Consider the following 21,399-nt stretch of genomic DNA (forward strand, 5'->3'; position numbering starts at 1 on the left):
TCTTCCGGACCTTGGTCTATTATTAATATATCATGTGTCTACATGACGTTGTAAAAGTTAGACAATGACGGTGTTACTAACATTGAAATGGTTGCCTATTGTCCTAGTACTTCTAGTGGTATTTAACATGTCAATTGCCTGCCAACGTTCAGCCAAAGATAACTTACGACTTGTCATATTGCACTATGACTTCATGAAGGTCTACGCATGACAGTAGGAAGATGATTTAAAGATATCGAAACAGTGTATTTGTAAAAGTGCAGATGTCCTTTGATGAAAAGTTGCCTGACGAGTTTTTCGGAGTTCAACCTTTTTGGTCGAAATGAATTTTCTTAGTGTATGTTTAAGGCAATTCATAACACCAAACACTAATATTTTTTCCGCAATAGTTAGAAAAATTAGCACCAGTTATATTTAGGCGGACTTAACTTTTGGCGGACTGTATATATAAATATACGAAAAAAATAATGAACAATATTTTTTTACATTTTTGTTCCGTTCTTCGTCCCCTTTTTGTCGTTTGTTTTCTCCTTGTTCTTTTGCCTCGCCTTCTTTTTCAGGAAGTTTTAATATCTTCACCTATAATTGGAATAAAATAGACGATATCTTTTCAATTCTATTGAGCAAAATTGTGTAGTGCAATCACCTCTTAAGTCAACTTATTATTATCAAGGCGGATTTGTAACCTTAGTTTTTTAACAACTATAATAATAGAGTAACTGAAAATCTACAAACGGAATAATTCATTGAAATCATGCCTATTTAAATATACGTCTGTCTTCTGGTACATATATAATAGTATCATTTTGCACTACCAACCATGCTACATACATACTGGAAGTACAAAACCTATACCTAAAAAATATGTATAACAACACTAGTGGTTGTCATTAAGGTGTATATTATGATGAACATTTACTATATGCATATCATAAAAATAATTCCCAGATCTACGAATATACATGGCTGCACAAACCGTGTTTTACATTATTGCCGTTTTTCGTCTTCTAGCTTGCTGTCGTTGTTTCTCAGCTTGTAACAATGTGCTGGATAAGTTTCTCATTCCGCTGCCTGTAAACATTGACACCTTAGTTGTCATGGATACAGAAAAACAAAGTTACGGACTAACATGACATTGGCTCCCTGTTATTAACCATATCTTTTTTGGTGGAGGCTGGCTCAGCACCACTGTTAAAGGACTTAAATTCCTTCCTTTTTTTACTAATTTCCTTTTATTTCCTCCAGTGAAATCAAGTTTCCCCGAAGGAAACCTACTTTTCTTTAAGCGAAATTTTGAATTCCAAACAGTTTTCCTTTAGGAAATGTCTTGCAAATCTTTTCCTCAGAGGACATTAATTTTCATCAGGGAAATCTAAATAATCAAACTGTCGCTTTAGGAAACTTATAATTTGTATTCTTGTTATTTCATCAAGGGAAGTATTCATATCGAACCCCCCTCAATCTACCTCAAATTTTCAAAGTTTCATACCTATTCAACTATAGTTAATATAGTAATAGTAATAATTCTTTCATGCGTACTTGGTAAGAATGAAACATGTTAGATATATTTAAACAGTCATTATCAGCAACGACAAACTGAACCTCCCCCCACTTTAGAACTACGAATTTATAATAGTCATCGATATTAAACTATTTTATGTAGAACTAGAGCATCAATAGGTAGAAATAAAACATGTTAGAAAATATTTAAAACATTTTTAGTCAGCCATGGACAATTGGACCCCTCCGCTAATTGACCACATATTTTCAATTTGGCAAGGCTATTCAAACTATTTAACAAAGTCAACATAAAATTGAGAATGGAAATGGGGAATGTGTCAAAGAGACAACAACCCGACAAAATAAAAAACAACAGCAGAGGGTCACCAACAGGTCTTCAATGTAGCGAGAAATTCCCGCACCCGGAGGCATCCTTCTGCTGGCCCCTAAACAAATATATACTAGTCCAGTGATAATGAACGCCATACTAATTTCCAAATTGTACACAAGAAACTAAAATTAAAATAATACAAGACTAACAAAGGCCAGAGGCTCCTGACTTGGGACAGGCGCAAAAATGCGGCGGGGTTAAACATGTTTGTGAGATCTCAACCCTCCCCCAATACCTCTAACCAATGTAGTAAAGTAAACGCATAACAATACGCACATTAAAATTCAGTTCAAGAGAAATCCGAGTCTGATGTCAGAAGATGTAACCAAAGAAAATAAAGAAAATGACAATAATACATAAATAACAACAGACTACTAGCAGTTAACTGACATGCCAGCTCCATACTTCAATTAAACTGACTGAAAGATTATGATTTCATCATATGAACATCAGGCACAATCCTTCCCGTTAGGGGTTTAGTATCATACCATCATAACATATATGAGAAGAACATAACCCGTGTCATGCCAACAACTGTTTTTAGAATAAATGTGTTTAGTTCCGATGCAAAGACCTTATCAGTGATTCAATATTAACGCCAAAATATGCAATCTTTAATGACTTGACAACAGTATCGTAATTATATCCTTTCTTAATAAGTCTATTCAAAGGTTTTGTAAGTTTCTGAGGTGAATACTGACACCTTTGTGCTTTATAAAGAATATTACCATAAAAAATTGGATGTGAAATACCTGAACGTATTAGAAGTCTGCATGTTGAGCTATATTTACGAATGATGTCTTTATACCGATGATAAAATTTAGTAAATGTTTTGACTAGTTTGTGATATCGAAAACCCTGGTGTAATAATTTTTCAGTAATACATAAATTTCTCTCGTTAAAATCGAAAACATTGTTACATACACGAGCGAATCGTACAAGTTGAGATATATAAACACCGTAAGATGGTGACAAGGGAACGTCACCATCTAAAAACGGATAATTAACGATAGGAAATGAAAAATCATCCCTTTTATCATAAATTTTAGTATTCAGCTTTCCATTAGTGATATAGATATCAAGATCGAGAAAAGGGCAGTGGTCATTGTTAGTATTAGCTTTATTTAAAGTAAGTTCAACAGGATAAATTTCATTAATATACATACTGAAGTCGTCATTATTGAGAGCCAAAATATCATCCAAATATCTAAAAGTATTATTAAATTTGTTTATCAGATGTTGTTTCGATGGGTCTTTGCTTATTTTTGTCATAAATTGTAACTCATAACAATACAAAAACAGGTCCGCAATAAGTGGGGCACAGTTAGTCCCCATTGGAATTCCGATAATCTGACGATATACGGAATCTCCAAAGCGAACAAAAATGTTATCTAGTAAAAATTCAAGGGCATATATAGTATCAAAGCATGTCCAATTAACATAGTTTTTTTGTTTATTGCTACTAAAAAATGACCTAAAAGAGTTTGAACATATATATTCACATTCTGATTTTTTGAATGCCCATTTAATTAGGTGTGTGATTTTTTTCTTAATGAGAATGTGAGGTAATGTGGTATACAGGGTAGAAAAATCAAAACTTTGAACAGATTCAAAATCACCAATATAAGCATGCAATTTATCAAGTACTTCCAACGAGTTCTTGACACTCCAAAAGTAATTTATTCCACTATTTTCGAAGGCCTTATTTGAACAATTTATTATCAGGTTTTTAATTGTACCAAGTGTGCTGGTAAGAAGAATTGACAATTTAGTAGTTGAACAATGGCTTGAAGACGAAATAAATCTATATTTGTAAGGGGTTTTGTGTAGCTTCGGAAGCCAATACATAGTTGGGACTTTCATTGTATTTGGCTCTGCTTGTAAAGCGGTGGCTAAAAGTTTATGTTTGTTACAGATTTCGTTTTCTGAAAATGGAGTCAGTTGGAATGTTGGCGAATTGGTGATTTCCTTTTTCAGAACCTCAATGTAAAATTTACGTCAAACAATAATAATATTATTAGCAGCTTTATCTGCCGGGACAAAAACAGTAAGTATTAGTAAGTACTTGATAGGAATAACACATGTTGAAAATATGTTTAAATATATTTACTCAGCCATGGAAAATAAAACACACGACCACAGAAAACTAAATCCCCATCCCATATACATGATATAGACTTACTATTTTCAAATTGTTAAAGCTATTCAAGCTATGTTATATAATAATGCATTAATATGTACCTTGTAGGAATGAACAAGTTAAGAAAACATGTTAAAACATATTTACTCAGCCATGCGACGTTAAACACCTACTAGTACCATGGACAACTGAACCCCCTTATTTAAACATCAGATTTTAAAATGTTCATACTTTTTTAATTACTTAACGTAGTTATATTGCTTTGCTAAGTATTGGACGGGGATACACTATATTAGAAGATATATCAAATGTGATAATCGGCCATGAAAAATTCAACCTAAAAATAGGGTTAAGTTGACTTTAAGACATGCGAGACAGTTAAATTGAATTATTTATGTCAAAGTTTTCTTCTAAAGGGTTGAATTTTACATCCCAAATAGGTCAAATTTAAAGATTTTTGTAAATAATTACAAAATCGATTCGATTTTAACTAAATGTAGGACCAGGAAACAAAGAGCGCAGGCATTGACAAACTAAATATTCAAGTTAAAAATGTAAAATGTTTTTACACACATTATTTTAAAAGATAGTTTTTTGTCGACGTATGAGCTATGTTTTTTGTTCAATAATAAATGAAACTTTGCCCATTATTATTGATTTTGAGAGGAAATTAAAAATAAGAACTATTTGTGACATAATGAATAAAACACAGGAACATAAATTTTCAAAAAAAAAGCCCCTTTTCTATCTAATCGTTGCATAAGCTATGATTCATTGTGATATTGATCAACAAATCTTCAATTGAAATTTAAGCACAAAATCCTATCAAACCTACTCCTTTTAATTTGATAAACATTATTTTTACACTGAACGTCTTCTCAGCGGTTGCAATGTACTTTTTCTAAATCAATGAGGTTTTGAATCTGTAGTGTCACAGTGCATTACCTTTTGATGATGATATACTTCAAACTATTACAATGCCATTATATGAATAACAATGTTTCAACTACAATTGCACCCCTATCTTTATTATAAAGAACAGTTGATTGGATAACAGTGATGGATTTCCATTCCAATAATGAAACTGAGGTCCTATGAACCGACTTTAAATAGCCTGCAGTATTCGAATTTGATAAAAAAAAAATATATTGATATCGCACATTGTTTCAGTATTAAGAGTGTTGAGTAACTGAGTAGAATTTAAGACTTAGTCGTATACCACCACCCCCTGTTGTTTTTGTTTTTAAAGTTATCAACCTGAAAAAATCTTAAAAAAAATCAGCTGGTTTTGAAATTTTTTAAGAATTGCAAATATTTATCAAATAAAAATTATCAAACAGAATGATTTTTTTTCCTCAAGGGTGTTTTCCCCCGAATACCAAATAGGTAATCATATATGCCAGAGTTACCATACGTGTAAATCTCGAATTCACACAATAAAGTAAGTCCAAACCTGACATTCGTAAAAGGTCTGTTCTGGATTATAGTTTAATTTTCAGAAATTAAAATCAAACAAAGTGTTTTCTACAATCTCGTCTTTAGACACGTAAATAAATATAGGTTACTAGCTGGCCTGGATTGTGATAGAAAATATCCAACAAAATGCATAAAATATCTAATGCCATGGGTCACGTATTGACTGTCTAACGAAACGGTTTAAGGATGATTATGCGGCACATCAAAGATTAAATTTATTTACCCATTGTACTTTAGAATTGCCACATTATTAAATTCACTTGAATACACTGACCTGTTATCTTGTCGACTTTTATATAATAAAGCACACCAGACAGATGGCTTATATTCTGAGAAGAGACCTTGATGGAATTTGAAAGTTAAACACCTCTTAATTTTCACGGGAACGAATATTCTATAAAAACGTTGTATTGATTAGATCATCAATGACGTATTTATATCAATGAAGCGCCAAGGTAAAAAATAGTTCGAGCACATAATGAAGAAAATATCAACCGTCTATCATAGCCAGAAAGTCTCCCCAAGTTCCTAAAAAAAAATTCATAGCTTGTTGAAATATGTTGCTGGTGGATAAAGTCGCACCGAACTACACTTGACTTTTTCAATGCAGTTATGAAGCTCGTTTTGAAATTCAATAGTGTCCTTAAACTAAGACAATATTATTTGATACATCATATTATTTCGAGCTTCTCTGTGCGATAGAACAGTTGATTGGATACTAGCAGTAGTGACAGTTTGACATTCCTTAAACAAATGAGCTGCGTGTCGACGTCCATTTTTGTACTTTACAAAACGTAATTGATTTAGAAAAAGTACCGCTGAGTAGACGTTGAGTGTAACTGTTATGGACAGATGCTTAGTTTCATCAACATATCTTTTTGGGAACATATCAACGTTTAACACATCATAATCTGAAGTTGGATATCGTACTCATGAATTGATTGCTTTTTATTTATAGTCAGTCACAAACAATAATATAAAGTTTTGACTCTTAAAAAAGCAAGCACTCATAAATGCTTTGCCATAGTGGGCCACTTGATCGCAAAAACTTAAAACCGGATTATTTCTAAATTCAAATAAAAAAAGGATTAATGAGTTAGTACTTACGTCATGTTTTAACCAAACATGTTCTATTTCTTTTTTGGGGTGTGTTTGTTGATGCTCTTCACACATATAAATGTTTTTCATTGGTAATTCCATTAAGCTCTTCCTACCAGCTTTGTTGAAGTAGTCCCCTGTTCTGCATTTTGCTTTGATAGTATAGGGAATATCATGGCTTAAATTTTCCCTAATGCTTTCAATGGCATTACGAAGTGTGTTTAACACATTTTCGTATATATCATGTGTATCCTCATTTACACCACCCCATTCCCATATCTGTAAAGATATCGCATTATGGGAAAAACAGATAATAAACTTTCTGAATTCGTCCAAAAAGAAAACTGCTTTTCCACTATATATAGCTTTTTTTTCCGACTTATCGATGCTTTCTATACAGACTTCAAAATGTCTAATGTAATGAAACAAAATGTGATTGAAATAGGCAAGAGGAAGAAATTCGAATTCAAAAACCAACCAAGGTGTAATTGCAACATCTGCATTATTTTGAATAAATGCATTCCTAATTGATGTGTATGGGGATGGTTTTTCAATCATACATGGTAAATAGTATGAATTTGAAATGTGACATGCTTTGTTGCTGGTATCTCGAAATGTTGGTTTTATAACAATGTCAAATTTCTCCATTACATTAAGAAGGTGAGCCTTATAGGCTTTGAAATTTAAATCAGGTTCCTTTTGAAAAAGCTGATCAACTAATTTATCTGGTAGTTCTCCTGTAGTTGTCAACTTCTCGAAGGCAGTGGGACATATCACATTAAAGTCTCTCTTGTCAGCATTGGAATCACATACCAAGCATCGGAAACATTTGACTAACCATTCTGGCTGTAAAATGATGTATTCCCTGATTTCATTAAAAAAAATTATGTTCCCAATTTTGTGCTGGTAATCAAGAAAGAGGAGAAGTTCTTCCTCTTCTACCGACATCCTATCAGCTAATTGCTGAATAGTCTTGAATGAACATACATTATTCTTATTTACTCCTTTTAAAACCCCGAGAACATTTTCTAGCTGAATCCACCTTGTAGGAACTGTTTCAGCAAAATATTTCATCTTTTTTGCAATTTCGGAAATGTGTGCTCTTAATCTCTTTATTTCTTCAATATCTTCTTCAAGAAAATGGGTATTGGAAATAAAGTAGATGCCTCTTCTGTGGTCAGCTCTTTTTTGTTTGCTTATTATTGTACTGACTTTCTCGTTATACATCCTTTTCCAATCTTTGTCCTAATAAAAATTAAAAAAATTATATAAACTGTCACTACAAACCAGTAAAAGTCTGAAATGGCCTATATCTGTACTCGACTGTACTGATTTTTACCCGACCAGTCTTAATTGGACTGTCATTCACTTGACATTACCCGACCCCAGTCTGAACCATACTCGATTGTATTGAATTGTACTTTACCCCTTATCTTTGGCATTGAAAATAGTCTGAACTATTACTCGACCAGTCTGAAACATTCTTAACCCATTCTCGATCTGTACTCGATCTATTTTGCCAGTCTAAACCATACTTAACCAAAAGTCTGAACAATACTCGGCCAGTCTAAACCATACTGGACCAAGTAACCTCTACTTTTTTTAACTGTTAACATAAATTTCTTTTTAACTGACATATATAATAACATATAATGAAATCAATGAATTGTTTAAACCTTAATATTAGAAATATATATTTTATAGTTTGGGATATTTTTTTTTATATCGTATATAATTTATATTAAAAAGGGAGAAAATTAAGGAAATTAATAAACTGTTCTTCTGATTAGTGGTGAATTATACAATATTACCTGTGTTTGGGGCAAACTCATTGATAAGATCACACCTGGTCAGAGGTATTTAATTCTAAATAACATTTATGCAAAATTGCAACATCCTGTTTAACTTAAATAACAAGGCCTTTCGAATATACTACATTAATTAAGTAATACACAAGTTTATGAAAAGAGGGTTTTCTTTTTACCTGTAAAACAGACATGTACTGAGGTAATTAAACCATATTAAAGTGCTTCTGTATGCCATGTCCTAATTTGAAGAAATAAAATACATAAATTTAATTGAAATAAACTTTTACTGTTACATTTGGAACACATTTCCTTTTAAAAAGGTTATCAAGGATTGCTATGGAAATTCTATTTTCATGATTATATTAAATTCTTGGTTTAACAAAACAAAACAAAGGTCTCATTTTTTAAAATTTATTAAGTTGCTTTATCTTTCATATATATATTGATAAAACAAATTATTCACTGCATTATTAACTAAACTCAACTGACACCATAAATTTTTACTAGGCTTAAGTTGATGGTGAAAATAGACCAGTTATCATTAAATACTTCCAAAACATCCCAAACATTTTGATTAACATTGAAAATATTAGTCACAAATCATTTTTGAGATTATTTGATCAGCTTGTTTTATTTATATTTTAAAGTTGATATGTATATAATTGTGTAAGTGTTGAAGTTATATTATGATTGATTATTGTAAATTTTTTATTTCAATACTATATTGAATACATTTTTAAAGTTATTGTTCAAATTTCATTTTTTTGTTAAAACATTTCCTAAATTGATAAAATTCAGTTGATAGCTACAAAGAATATGTCGAGTATGGTTCAGACTAGGTCGAGTATGGTTCAGACTAGGTCGAGTATGGTTCAGACTAGGTCGAGCATGGTTCAGACTCGTATAAAATGGTTAAGTAATGTTCGAGTACAAGTTCAGACTGTTAAAACGCAAAAAAAAACAACCTCTGAACAGAAAATATTCATACTTGATCTTAAGCTTGCGAATTGTCATTTTTAAACTATATAACAAATTTCAAATCAATATTTTAAAGCATGACTAAAACGTTAACACTGATTACTCATGTTACTTGCATGAATTTTCTAAGTCCTTGGACCATATATCTGCTCAAAATCATAAGACCGGAAAAAAATTCAAACTTGATCGGTAACTATTTAGCAAAAATCTAATCACTATCTTCTAGCACGAAGGAAAAAGTGTAGAAAACTGATATGCCGGTCTGATAGACAGACGACAAACCTAAAGTAACTTTCTGGTTTGCAGGTAGAACACTTACAAACAAGCATTAAGAGGGGGATATTCTATGTTTTTCATCGATTTAATGCATATGATTTTATCATTAGTAATAGATAAAGCATCATAAGCCTTTAATTGTAATGATATCACAGTACAGTCCTTTTCAACTCCGTGGTTCTTATGGTGTGCTTTTACACCACTGTCCCACGTTAGCTGGAGGGTTGAATGCGTGTTAAAAACTTAAACTGAGGGAAACACATCAAATATAATAGGAAACCACGACACAACAGAAACAAAACACTAAAATGCAACACACACAGAAAAAAACTATAACATTATAATGGCCATTTTTCTAACTTGGTACAGGACAGTTTAAGAAAAAAACGGTAGGTTGAACCTGGTTTTGTAGCTAGCCAAACCTCCCGCTCTTATGGCAATGTTAAATATAATTTAAAATGACAACATTACATTACAGGACTACAACACAAATACATGGGAGATTATACAGGACAGAGAAACACACAAATAATAGCTATCAAAAGGCACCAGTCTTATAATTTAATACGCCAGACGCTCATTCCGTCTACACAAGATTCATCAGTAACGCTCAGATTAAAAAAAAGGGGACGAGAGCCAAAACATGATCAAAATCGAAGAGCATTGAGGATCCAAAGTCTCAAAACGTCGTGCCAAACACGGCCAAGGTTATCTGCCTGGGATAAGAAAATCCTTAGTCATGTTAGTGTTTTGAATAATTCATACTTTTGAAAACAGCAAATTTATAAAAATTACTATGTAATAGATATACATGTTTACACTGAAGTGGTGACTAACTACTGAATAAAAACGAATACGTTAAACAGCCAAAACCAGCATATAAAAAAGACACAGCCGAGTTAGCTGAAGAGATCGATGCACCAAGTGACGTTACATTTGAATTTCTAAAAATTTCCAAAACAAATAGGATAGAACTCAAGAGTAGGATTGAAATACTGATATTTCACGTATTAATAACAATGAAAATTACATTACTTCATATTCATAGCATGTAACATGTGTAATACATTATTTGAAATATTCAGCGTCTCTACCAATTGATATGTAAAAGCTTAATATTATTAGTTACATGGTGTGCTATTGGCCTAATAAGATATATGTGTGGTCAGTTAATTTCATATGATGTGAGAGCGCACTATGAAACGAATTAATCTTACCGATTTTCTTAACATGTGGTATTTAGACTAGTGGCCTATCAAAGTGATCAAGTCTTCATAACCGTTAGTATAAAAACCTACTTTAATTGGTCTTTACAAAAACAAATGTCAACAATAACAACATATTAGCTTTAAATGTGTTTTATCAATCTATTTCAATCGTTCATCACCAATTTCTTCTTCTGGTGAAACCTTTTAGACGTTTGCTCAACACAGTGCTATTTTGTATACCCAACCATATTTCCAGAAATGTATATGAGGTAAGATTTAAATGGTTATTGGTAAAACTGTTGCCACACGTAATATTTTAACATATTATCATATACGAGACGTACAACATTGAACAAAGGAACAAGTCAACAGTGGTCATTCAATGCACAGTTCCTTTCAAAAATATATACACTAAATATTTGATTATAAGATGTATAATGTATGTACCTTTTCAACCTTGTCAGTACCAGTACACACCATTATGATTGGTGGACACAACTCGTCTTCTGAAAGATCTTTACATAAACAGTGAATGCTGTCAAACCAAAATTCAATGTAATCTGAAAAGAAATTGATAAAAGTTATAAAGGTTTTGTATTATTTCTTGTCTGCCATCTTCGACTCAGCTGCTCTTTAAACAAAACTGTCTTGGCCGAATTATTCACTACTTGTGTAACGGTAACAATTCATAGTTGGTTTACCAATACGATATTTGAACTCATTAGCAACATATCTACGACACGTTTGATTCTTATATGTCAGAACGGTCACTTGTATCCATGATATCACCAATTGTGTCCCATTCTTATTTGTTTTAATTGAGACTAGATACACATGACAGGTGATACATGTATGACTTTGATTTCGATTTATGAGATATATACATAAATGAACTACTATTGGCTAAGTTGTTAGTATCTGCAACTACTTTCAATTTGTCAATTATCCATCATATGAAATTAATATCCATTGAAATGTATGACGGACATAACTAACTTGCAATGATTATATATGTCAAATATAGTTTTCGTATTACATATGCGATAACAATAAACCTATTTACAGATTATATCTAGGTTTTTCATTTTTAAAAATATGACCGGAAAAAAGGTTTAAGATTCATATGTCGTTTGCGCAATTCCTAAGTCAATATATGTTTCTTGATTAAGCCTCTTTCCGTGGTATGTATTATGTAGCAAAAACAATCAAACAAAAATTGACCATGTTCATCGATTGCTTTGGTAAGTGGTGTCTCGATTGTTTTGACACTAACTATTGCAATAATTCAGCATATACTGAGTTGTAAAACAAACGTAGCGAGTGATCTATAATGATAATTTTAATAATATGGTAATCAGTATATAAGAAAAGATTAAATTGACGACTTTTAAACCATACAATAAATGCATAACTCGTTTACTTAATACATATGACAACTATACACAAAACTGCAATTTCAATATTTTTTAGATATATTTGTGCAAGTCGGACATTTTCTAAATTGTATTTTTTTTTTTTTTATCAATGTAGTAAAACATCAAATAATTATGATATATGTGTAACACTGCAGTAAAAAAATTGACACACAAATATCACTTCATGGAAATCTAAAATTGCATGGCAAAGCTGTGAACATTGTACAGGACTTCTGAGAAATTGTAACTCCATAATCAACAAACTATAAAACATCATCAGAAAGATAGCTTTAAATGGACCAATTAGAAAACTTGCGCATTTTAAACTATAGTTTGAGTTGTATGTTTTGTTTGTAAAATCTTACTTCCAATAGAATTATAATCAACATTTCCGTCATAATTGATATCTTTGATATCTTCGCTTATATCTGCAACAAGAAGATAGATTGCATGAGGAGTGAAGAATGTCTGGTGTGAGGCATAATAATCCCTTTGACCAGCAAAATCCCATATGCCACATTCTATTAAAGCTTCTGAAGTATTTTTTTCTTTTTCCGTCTTGGCTTCCCATATAATGTCATTCATTTTCTCAACTATCATTTTAGCTGTAAGGTCATCTTTTTCTGAAATTACATCATTTAAATTCTCCGCAGGTACAGCAATAGAAACAGACGTTTCTTTACGTAGGTTAAAATCATTATTTTCTGGTTTTTCTTTTGTGGCTCTCATGTATAATTTGTTTTCATCTGAATTGGCGTATAAAGCAGCTACAGGGTCATATGTGCTTTTTGTATATTGTACTTCATTATTGAGTGTTTGTGCACCCTCATTTGTCTCTAATGTTTTTGTTTCAAAACTCTTCTCTTTGGATTGGTTTTTGGGCATGTTTCTACTATTTTGTAGACTGTTGTTTTCTTTAGGTGGTAGTGGCGGTGACATATCAGAAACTGGTTCTTCTGTTCTTCGCTGTTTGTTTAAAGCTCTCTGTATCCTTTCTATAATTTTCCTTTTCCTGTCAACTACAATACAGTAATACTGAATTTAGACATTATCATGAGTATAGCAGAATTCATCACAACAACATATATTGTATTTACAGATACATAATTTTTTCCCATTTGATATAGGTGTATCAGCCGATACCAAACAAGATGATTTTGTAATTTGACGTAAGCACGTGTTTTTTCTTGTTTGGAACAATATACTCATTCCTAGATTATGTGTCAAAATATATGAACATCAATCTTTTAAATGTCAATTCTTATAACTCTTTAACTCTCACTACGCTTACAATAATATGGCCGAGTAGTTACGATTAATGTGTATAAGATTGTGAGAATATCGAAATGCGCACGATGAATATTGGATAATCACAAGATTTATATCCGATTTGAAAATATTTTGTTACACTCTATATGTGTATGCCTTTAGCATGTTTAGTCTAGAGCAGGTAATTCAAAGGTTGTTGTATGTTGTGGTATTGTATATACAACATTGTACAATGTATTACTTTTATTAGTTACTCGTATCATCAAAATATGAGTTACGTATTAGTATCGTACCATTACAGTATCGAACTTATCTAGAATGTGTCAAGATTGTTTAATAAGAACGTTTTCACTTCAATGCGTATTTTATTAAAGCTTCAGTACATTTTACATCAAGATACTTGTTTAATAGTTTTATCTTATTCTAAATTATTCAATTTGTTTTAAAGATCTCAATTCTTTCATTTAGTGTGGGTTTTTTTTTTTATCTTATTATCATTCGTTTTATACTATTATCAAACAAAACATGTTTGGAAGAATTTCTTACTATTCGTGATCAATTAGTTAATTAATGTATTGTTCATTTATAAAAAAAATAATTAATAACTTATATTTTGTTTGGCTAATATTAACTCGTGACAATAACATATCATTTTATTAAACCACATACGTTTAATCACAGGATAAATATAATTTTGACGTACGAATTCATTTGCAGACCAGGCTTTTTTTTTATTAAAAAGTAACAATGTGCCTTTATATATTTATCAGTATAAAGAGTAGATGGATAGTAACTGTAACATACATTTAAAAACACATATAGAGTACACTATATTAATTGGTTGCTTCAAAAGCACTTTTCTGTAAAAACTTCTATTTGTAACATATATACCCAAATAAAACCAAGAATGTTTCCCATCCTTAGCAAGTTAAGTGATGTATTATCAAGTGGAACCTACAATCTCGACGTAACCTTACTTTTTTTATGTAAAATTGCAAAAAAAAAGGTTTACTTGACCTTCAAAAGTTTGAATCTTATCTCGTATATTTTGAAAGAGTGTTTGAACAATCAATAAATTGTAAATATCGCTTTTGGAATACACTTGTTGCTGTATTCAACAATTATTGCTTTTTATCGTTTGTAAGCGCAGACATGAAAAAAAGGCAACAGTAGTATACCGCATATACTTCACAAGAGTCGGAACATGTTTGTTTAACATTTCCTGCAAGCATATTTTACAAGAATGTATAAAGTAAAATCACAAAAAATACTGAACTTAGAGGAAAATCAATTCGGAAAGTCCATAATCACATGGCAAAATCAAATAACAAAACGCATCAAAAACGAATGGACAAGAACTGTCATATTCCTGACTTGGTATAGGCATTTTCGAATGTAGAAAATGGTAGATTAAACCTGGTTCTATAGCGCTAACCCTCTCACTTTAATGACAGTCTCATCAATTTCCGATATATTTAAATTGATACGTTAAATAAATAGAAACAATAAATAAAATAGTCAAAATATGGGTACATCAGTCATCATCGTAAAACAATTTGAAAAGGAACAATTTGAAAGAACACAAAAACATCTACTATCTACGAACACATTCATTGATTTGAGTGTCTGACGTCAGAAAATTTTCAACGTCACATAAATTTGTCGTTCAATGTGCATACAACCAATTTTAAATTTTACATAGGAATGATAGCATACAGGGTTAAAAAATCAAAAGTATGTAAGAATAAATTTCAGAAATAGACCGAAATTTAAAACTAGTCCAAAAGTTATATATAGGATTTATACGAATCCAGAAATAGGTGATTCCACTACGCAATTGAATGATTGACGTTTGTGGTTCAACGTATATTGTAATTCATAATAACTGACATATAATAGAACAATATCATATTGACGGGATCTTTTAAAGTACAGAGTCACGTTAAAAGAACAAAAGAAATACCCCGAGGGTAACATTTCGTTTTATCATCTCGGGTGTCAGTGCTTCGATACCCAAATGATTCATAACGTAATTTTCTAAAAATGATTCCCCTTGTTATACTAAAACATGATTGAAAATGAAACTAACGTTTCAACCTCTGAAGGCAAAGTAAATCCTCAGTGGCAATGCCTACTTTTTAAGGTCCCTTTGGGATATATAAAAAAAAAGATGTGGTATGATTGCCAAATAGACAACTCGCCACAAGTGCCCAATTACACAGAGATTATCAACTATAGAAAACCGTACAGTCTTCAACAATGAACAAAGCCCATACCGCATAGTCAGCTATAAAGGACCCCGAAATGACAAATGTAAAACAATTCAAACGGGAAAACTAACGGTTAAATTTCTGAAAACAAAAAATGAACGAAAAACAAAAATGTAACACATCAACACACGACAACCACTGAATTACAGGCTCCTGATTTGGGATAGGCACAAACATACAAAATTTGGTGGGACCAAACATCTTAGCGGGATCATAACGCTCGCCCTAACCGGGGACATTGGTGTAACACTACAACATAAGAAAGCACAATAATTCAGTCGAAATAAGCTAAACTCATCAAATGGATACAAATATAAATACTGCAGAGAGTGGAGTTTCATTGGATCCAAGATTTTTTCCTGCAGACAGAATTTTTCTTACATCAAAGTCTTTTGGATAATTGACAAAGTGGCATAGAAAGCTAGCTATGGGATTTTCCTTAGGATTTTAGTCTTATTAATTAACTGATTTGCTTTTACGCCACTGTCAGTATTATTGGCAATTTCACGGCGGTAAGTTTTGATTGGTTGAGGAAGTTGGAGTGCACAGATGGTACCATCTACCTTTGTAAGGAACACTAACAATCCTAGTCAAATAAGATTGGAGTTATATGTACCTGTCACGTGTGGGGTTTGAACTAACAACCTAAATGTTGACAGACTTGTGGTAGACTTGTTGACTTTCTTGAAACTCAGACACCAAAACTCTCTGTTTTGGTTTGATCTACATGTATTTACCACCAAATCCCCAATAATAAAGTTTATATATAAGTGATCGGTATAATCATTATCCATTTGTATGTCTTCAAACGCAATTGGAATAATAAGTGTGACAGTAATGGCCAAATGGATCTATTTAAAGAAGTTAGGGCCAAATAAATCAACAAAATAAATTAAGGCAAATAAGGGATACATGTATGCAATTTGAGTAAAAATTTTTAATATTTTTCCAAAATGCAGTTTATCTAGTTCATATCATATACTGTTCTTTTCATAGGAGTTATACAACACGTATTGGACCGGCAGCTCTTTCTGAAGAAAAAATGTACGAAAGGGTTCAAATTTGTAAAAATAATTCACTAAAATAAACCCATCTTGTATAAAAAGGATAAACATGGCTCATTAAAGGTCAGGGTCGATTTGTGCAAGTGTTTTATTATATAAAATCAAAAATTACGGAAATTACCTTATTTATCTAAATGTTTATATCGGCCTGACATAAAAAAGGACAAATATATGTCAACAAATTTTTTTTTCCTATATGATAAAAAAAAAATAAAAAAATAGGTTAATCACCTTCACCAACAATCCAATCGCCATCACTGTTTCTTATTTGGCATTTTCTGCTGATATCAATCCCATCAGTGCTTTTTCCGCCATATTCCCCTTTCTCTAGAAATAGAAGTCTACGTACAAGACTTGTCTTTCCAACGCGATCTTTTCCAACGACCTGAATTCTAACGTATTGTCTAACCTCTGTTCCAAACTTTATTGCATGCATATATGTATGCCTTTCATCCGCACTCAACTCCCTTGGAATTCCTAGCATAATAATAAAAAAAAAACACAATATAAACAATAACGCAAAATTTACAACTCAAAAAGTTTCTATGTGTGAATGACAAAAAATCCATAGGATTTGAATTGGTACTGTCAACATTTGAAACTTTGATTAGTTCACCATGAAGTTTGTATATGCTCCAGATTATTGAAATGAATGAAAACAAATTTGATTTGGCCTTTTTAATTTTGATTCGAACTTCAATGATAAGTAGTTTGTAGAAGGAACGCTCGCTGGGCGTAAAACAAATGTTACATGGCATCTATAATGAGTATACTTAAAACCACTTGGTCGAAGCCGTTGCGGGAGGCGGTTTATTTCGGAATGGTATCATCAGATAAGTAGTCAACAGTTATGTGTTGACATGAATTACCATAAGTATGGTGAAACCTAAGAATTAAATGTCGACCCAACTTATTTCCTAACCTCACGATTTTCTTGATAGAGGGTTACTGCTCACAAGGAAGCTATTAAACCAAGAGTTCCAAATGGTGAAGTTGAAATCATCCCTTCGTAAATTTTACGGACGCCATCACGAGTTGGTTGACCGTTATGGAATAACCGTTTCACAAATGATATCGGATATGTTCCTTACGTCGTAACTACAATCCCCTTCTTTTTCATGAATGTGACCTACCGAATTAGACTATTTACCGGATTTGTAATCACATAAGCAACACGACGGGTGCCACATGTGGAGCAGGATCTGCCTACCCTTCCGGAGCACCTGAGTTCACCCCTAGTTTTTGGTGGGGTTCGTGTTGTTTATTCGTTAGTTTTCTTTGTTGTGTCATGTGTACTATTGTTTTTCTGTTTGTCTTTTTCATTTTTAGCCATGGCGTTGTCAGTTTGTTTTAGATTTATGAGTTTGACTGTCCCTTTGGTATCTTTCGTCCCTCTTTTTTTAAACTGTTCACAAAATTTAGAATTTTGAAAATACTAAGGCTTTTCTACCTCAGTCATAAATTACCTTAGCTAGATTTGGCAAAACTTTTAGGAATTTTGGTCCTCAATGCTCTTCAACTTCGTACTTTATTTGGCCTTTTTAACCTTTTTGGATTCGAGCGTCACTGATGAGTCTTTTGTAGACGAAACGAGCGTCTGGCGTATATACAAAAAGTAGTCATGGAATCTATGATGAGTTTATTTACAACCACTGGGCCGATGCCACTGCTGATGGAGATTTATTTCCCTGAGGGTATCACCAGTCCAGTGGATATGGTTATATTTATAAATCGACTGTTTACAAAATTTAGAATTTTTGAAATACTAAGGCTTTTCTACCTGAGGCATAAATTACCTTAGCTGGATTTGGCAAAACTTTTAGGAATTTTGCTCCTCAATGGTCTTCAACTTCGTACTTTATTTGGCCTTTTTACGTTTTTGGATTCGAGCGTCACTGATGAGTCTTCTGTAGACGAAACGCGCGTCTGGCGTATATACAAAATTTAGTCCTGGTATCTATGATGAGTTTATTTATACTCTAACTTCAAAATAATTTTCTTCGGAAGACAACTATTTTGTTTTAAAATTATACAGATTTGCAGGCGCATAAAATTTACATTAAATCAAACACTATGGCAGGTTCGTATTTATAAACTAAAAATAATTCAGTTAATGCATTATAATTGATGGAACAATAATGACTCCAATTTGAAAGTCAGTAGGCAACAATGCAAAATTAAGTAAACAGCATCGTCTATAGAAAACATTCATTCATGGAAAATTTAATTCCGGGCAGACCAATGTTATCACAATATTGGGCACTATATCTATTATTTTCTTGTTCCAATTGTTAAAAAACAATATACATATATAAAAGATACGTCAAGTTTTATTAATTCGATTGAAAATATAAAACCCCAAAGAGACTACTATCTAGTAACATTTGATACAAAAACATGTACACTTGCTTTACATTTAATGAAATTCTAGAAGCCACTAACGCGGTACTGACCAATATTGATCTGAACGAATATGAAATCAAAATTCCACCAAAGGACATTGTACTTCGCCTATTAAGGCTTGTTCTAGAAAACAATGAATTTATTTTTAACAATAAACTTTACCGTGAAACCTTGGGCGTGCCTATGGGCGGATCGGCATCTGCTGAATGGGCAGATCTTACAATAAAATTGAGAATGGAAATGGGGAATGTGTCAAAGAGACAACAACCCGACCAAATAAAAAACAACAGCAGAGGGTCACCAACAGGTCTTCAATGTAGCGAGAAACTCCCGCACCCGGAGGCGTTCCTCAGCTGGCCCCTAAACAAATATATACTAATCCAGTGATAATGAACGCCATACTAATTTCCAAATTGTACACAAGAAACTAAAATTAAAATAATACAAGACTAACAAAGGCTAGAGGCTCCTGACTTGGGACAGGCGCAAAAATGCGGCGGGGTTAAACATGTTTGTGAGATCTCAACCCTCCCCCTATACCTCTAACCAATGTAGAAAAGTAAACGCATAACAATACGCAAATTAAAATTCAGTTCAAGAGAAGTCCGAGTCTGATGTCAGAAGATGTAACCAAAGAAAATAAACAAAATGACAATAATACATAAATAACAACAGACTACTAGCAGTTAACTGACATGCCAGCTCCAGACTTCAATTAAACTGACTGAAAGATTATGATTTCATCATATGAACATCAGGCACAATCCTTCCCGTTAGGGGTTTAGTATCATACCATCATAACATATATGAGAAGAACATATGTTTGTTTATTTCATCAAAGTGTGCATTGAGTATAATAGAACTGGGACGTCCCATATCTCAATTAATCGGCAAAGACAAATCTCTTGATCAATCTGACGAATTTGACGAGATTGTTGATAGTTTTACCACACCGTATGCTTACGGACACTGTACGATTTCTGTTAGAATATTCTGCGGAAAATAGAATAGTTAATCCAATGCAAACAAGTTGAATAACAATGAAATATCCATGCATGTACAAATTTATGCATAAAGTAAAATTAAGGAAGGGACAGGTAAATAACGGGGAACGAAGCAACGTCGACAATGTTGTTGATATCCCGTGAATATTGCTCCGAAGCGTTGGACAACCTTTCTATCCGCCTTCTAATAAAAAAAAAACACTCTATGTGTTTGTGCAGGCATTTTATTTATCTATTTATTTAAGAATACACGAATATCAAATAAATAAATAGAGAATTTGTATAATATCTAGTAAAGTCTAGCGAGTACAAATAATAAATGATATCTGTGGAAAAACAATGCGAATGTTGTTTACGTATTTTAATTAAAGTTCAAGTCTGATATGAAAACTCTTATAACGATATACTGTCATAAGCAGACCTGTCCTGAGGTCTGGTCAATAGCAGACTTGTCCACAGGTCAGGTCAAAAGCCGACCTGTCCTCAGGTCTGGTCAGGAGCAGACCTGTCCACAGGTCTGGTCTGAGGCAGACCTGTCCTCAGGACTGGTCAAAAGCAGACTTGTCCACAGGTCTGGTATGGGGCAGACCTGTCCTCAGGACTGGTAAAAAGCAGACTTGTCCACAGGTCTGGTCTGGAGCAGACCTGTCGATAGGTCTGCAGCAGTTCTAAAAAAGCAGACCGTAGGTCTGGTCCACCAACGACGAAGTTAACTTGCTTGACTGCTTAAAAATTCTCAAGTTAACTTAGAAAGCAGACAACACGTTAACTCTAAGTTAACTTTTGTCAAGGTTAGGACCGCACCCATCTGTACGTCAAGTTTTATGAATTCGATTGAAAATATAAAACCCCATGGAGACTGCTATCTAGTAACATTCGATGCAAAAAACATGTACACTTGCTTTACATGTAATGAAATACTAGAAGCCACTAACGCGGTACTGACCAATATTGATTCAAGCGAGTATCAAATCAAAGTTCCACCAAAGGACAGTATATTTCTCCTATTAAGGCTTGTTCTAGAAAACAATAAATTTATTTTTAACAATAAACTTTACCTTGAAACATTGGGAGTGCCTTAATCTAAAGCCAATTTTGC

The 21,399-nt window shown here is 32.6% G+C and overlaps 1 protein-coding gene across 1 annotated transcript in view; it reads right to left on the reverse strand.

The window, feature by feature from the left end:
* The window catches only part of LOC139481975 (probable serine/threonine-protein kinase roco6), a 35,736-nt gene extending 18,370 nt beyond the window's left edge, over positions 1 to 17,366 (reverse strand). Inside the window, exons 1-5 of the mRNA XM_071265547.1 lie at positions 17,125 to 17,366; positions 12,656 to 13,309; positions 11,323 to 11,435; positions 6,615 to 7,850; positions 487 to 579 (exon numbers count right to left, since the gene is read on the reverse strand). Of these exons, the coding sequence (XP_071121648.1) occupies positions 487 to 579; positions 6,615 to 7,850; positions 11,323 to 11,435; positions 12,656 to 13,309; positions 17,125 to 17,329 (2,301 nt within the window). The 5' untranslated portion in view covers positions 17,330 to 17,366. The remainder of the gene's footprint in view (positions 1 to 486; positions 580 to 6,614; positions 7,851 to 11,322; positions 11,436 to 12,655; positions 13,310 to 17,124) is intronic.
* Positions 17,367 to 21,399: the final 4,033 nt, after the last annotated feature.

This window comes from Mytilus edulis, chromosome 7 (genome assembly GCF_963676685.1).
Source record: "Mytilus edulis chromosome 7, xbMytEdul2.2, whole genome shotgun sequence".
Lineage (NCBI taxonomy): Eukaryota > Metazoa > Mollusca > Bivalvia > Mytilida > Mytilidae > Mytilus > Mytilus edulis.